This window comes from Bison bison, unplaced genomic scaffold (genome assembly GCF_000754665.1).
Source record: "Bison bison bison isolate TAMUID 2011002044 unplaced genomic scaffold, Bison_UMD1.0 scf7180017864371, whole genome shotgun sequence".
In the NCBI taxonomy this organism is placed as follows: domain Eukaryota; kingdom Metazoa; phylum Chordata; class Mammalia; order Artiodactyla; family Bovidae; genus Bison; species Bison bison.
The window spans coordinates 14734988-14738128 of NW_011494943.1; the positions used below are offsets into that span (position 1 = coordinate 14734988).

The following is a 3141-nucleotide window of genomic DNA, read 5'->3' on the forward strand; positions in this document are numbered from 1 at the left end:
TGATGAATTAGGGGCCTCAGGCAGGGCACTGATCGGTGCTGAGTCTGTTCTCCCTAGAATAGAAGTAAAAGTTCTGCCTTTCTGGGGTATTGTGAGATGCCAGTGAGGGAGCCTGAGGAATCTTACCCTAGGGCCGGGTGTAGGGTCAGTGGATGCCACCAAGCATCACTTGCACTGTGACAGGGGCCGTGAGTGTCGTGGCCACTTCTCCCTCTGCTTGTCCCCACCCTGGCTCTCTCCCACCAAGAGTCCAGAGCTCAATACTCAGCCTTGGAAATCAGAGGCTAACAGGGTTTGCTCTTTCCCCACCTCCCACGTTGGGCTTCCCTGGTGGTTCAATCAGTAAAGAATCCACCTGCAATGCAGGAGACCTGGGTTCAGTCCCTCGGTCAGGAAGATCCCCTGGAGAAGGGAATAGCAACACACTCCAGTTATTCTTACCTGAAAAATTCCATGGACAGAGGAACCTGGAGGGTTACAGCCCATGGGGCCGCAAGAGTCGGACACAACTTAGCGACTAAATCACCACCACCACCACCTCGCACGTTGGCCATGACAGGCGTTTCAGATGGATTGTATCCAGTAGAGGGTAGGCCTGGGCTGAGATGGATGAGGACAGCTGTAGAAGTTTCGTAGAATTCCTCTCTCTAATCCAGGGCTGTGGGTCTCAACCTCACCTGCTCATTGCATCCATGAGAGAGCTTCTAGAAAATCCTCTTACCCACTTATATTAGCATCTCCGGATATAGGATCCAGACACCAGTATTTCTAAGCAACCCTTGCCCTTCGCCCAAGAGAATCGTGACCTCATAGGAGTCAGGCTAAATGTGAGAGTCCTGGGGCTGCCTGGGGAGACCAGCTTGACGATCAGACGTCCTGGGAATCTTAACTGGAAGAAAGATAGGCAAGCATTTGATCAGATGTGTCACTGAGTCAGAACGTTGGTACCAAGCTGATTTGGGGGCAGGGGAGGGGGGTGCAGTAGGGTGATATGGCTGAGATAATTGTATGAATGTTAGCTGGTTCACAGGAAGGCTGGTAGCAAAAGAAAATAGACAAAGAGGAGTTTTCATCGGTGATGGTGGCTTTTGTTTCTCTTTTTCTTGTTCACTGACATAATGTGGGACTTTTAATTTATAGGGAAGAAATACGACTCATGTGGTTCCCCCATCTCAAGAGGGAGGAACCTTCAGTGGCTTTTTAAAAATAAGCACCTGTCTTGTTCTCCAGTTGCTTTCTAGCTAATTTTGGGCCCTTTCCTTTTGCCAGTTGCCAGAGGTGCCACCCTCCGAGGAGGAGGAACAGGAAGCCTGGGTGAATGCCTTGCTTGGAAGAATGTTTTGGGACTTCTTAGGAGAGAAGTATTGGTCTGATCTGGTATCTAAGAAAATCCAAATGAAACTCAGCAAAATAAAGGTATGGTTTTCCACACAAGAGCCTTCCAATTCATCACATCTTAATTTCTGGAAATTTTATACGTTATGTCTTAGGTGAAAAATAGTGGAGTCGAAAACATAGAACAAATGGAGAGTAGTGAGTTCTTAGCAAATAACACATCTGGGCTGTGACCTTGACCATCTGACTAACTGCATCTGGGGATTTAGTGACTGTTGCTGTTTACTTTTTTCCTTCCATGGCCCTCATTGTTATCCACGTTAGGATTATCACATCCAGGATTCGATATGGGACCACGTGAGCTTTTGTAGCTGATTCGCTGTGTAGACTTCTGTTATCTTTAAGTTAGTAATGAACTTGAGTTGTATGGCGGGAGAGCTCACCCAGTCACACAGTCTTGGCCACACAGCATGTTCTGTGAGGAAAATGCCAGACCATATAACGCCTCTTTCCTCTCAAAGCTGGGAAGGCCTCCGTTGCACTCTCAGTGTGTCTGCATTTGACCTTTACTTCTGGCCAGATGGTGTTTTTATTTTGGGCTCTCTGCTGAAGAAACAGTCCTGGTGCTGGTGTAGGCCCGCCTGGAACAGAGGCTAAACTTGCATAAGTGTTCCTCACGGTTGCCATGTAGTGACTCATTTAGTACCACCTTTGCCAACCAAGAGACCTGAGTTAGGTGACTTAGACTTAAGGTTTTGATCCAGTGAACACCCCGCCAAGGAAGAGTTGCTTTGGTCACCAGATCCTCACAGAGAGCTTGCTCAGTCAGGAGCTGAGGTCAGTGGGTCTTTTGGGTCATAGCCACCTTGGAGAAGCAGAAACATATGGATCTTTTCCCTAGAAAAATGCACCATGACACAGAATCCTGCCCATGATCTCAGAGAGTTCAGGGACTCCATGTTAGGAGACAGTGAATGAAGGTAAAACGGCATTAGGGGAAACTGTGGACGTGGAGGAGCTTCGGTTTGGTTCCTTTAGATCATGAACAGCGCCCTTCCTGACCCAGGCAGGCTCTCCCTGCCACGCTGGTCACTGTCGTCCCTTCCCCAGGCCCTGAGGAGAAGGAAGAGGCACCACCTCAGTACAAGGAGCGGGTTTCAAGGCAGAGCTCAGGGCAGGGGTGTGGGAGGGCTCTGTGGACAAGGGTCAGCCTGTTTGTGTTCTCCGGGAGAGCTGAGGGTTGCCTGCTCTGCTGGCCAGGTCCCTGGGGAAGCAGTTTGGAGTAGACAGGCCAGCAGCCACCCTGGAGCTTACTCAGCCTCCTCTGCTTTCTGGGAAACCATGGAGGGCTTGAGTTCTGGGTGGAGGTGCAGGGCAGGGCTGGTACCGCTCTTCTCCCAGAGACTGTTGTGGGTGCTTCCCTGAGCAGGAGGGCCACAGGTCATGATGATGAGGGACACCGCTCTCGCCTTACAGACGTTCCAGAACAGACTGGCACAGGGCATCAGAGTGCTGTGTGCTGGGAGTCCACCCCAGGTGGAGAACCGTGGTGTCCCTTAAGCCAGAAGAGGTTGAGAAAAGTCTCTCATTTTCATCTTCTCCCTTTGCTGGCTGGCCATGTGGGCTATTTTGCAGGACACGAACTTAAACCTCCTCCTGTTTTCTGAGGTCAGAGTGCTGGGAGGTTAGGGAGGAAAAAGTGGCCCTGATCCAGCAGCACCAGCAGTTCAGAGGCAGGGGCTGTCCTCCCCGCACTGCCAGCCTCAGCACCTCCTACCCCCCACCCCCACCTGAAGGCAGCAGGGT

At 50.8% G+C, this 3141-nt stretch overlaps 1 protein-coding gene across 1 annotated transcript in view; it reads left to right on the top strand.

Moving 5' to 3' along the window:
* The window catches only part of TEX2 (testis expressed 2), a 103145-nt gene that overhangs the window by 71945 nt on the left and 28059 nt on the right, over positions 1-3141 (top strand). Inside the window, exon 6 of the mRNA XM_010856416.1 lies at positions 1270-1416. Within this exon, the coding sequence (XP_010854718.1) occupies positions 1270-1416 (147 nt within the window). The remainder of the gene's footprint in view (positions 1-1269; positions 1417-3141) is intronic.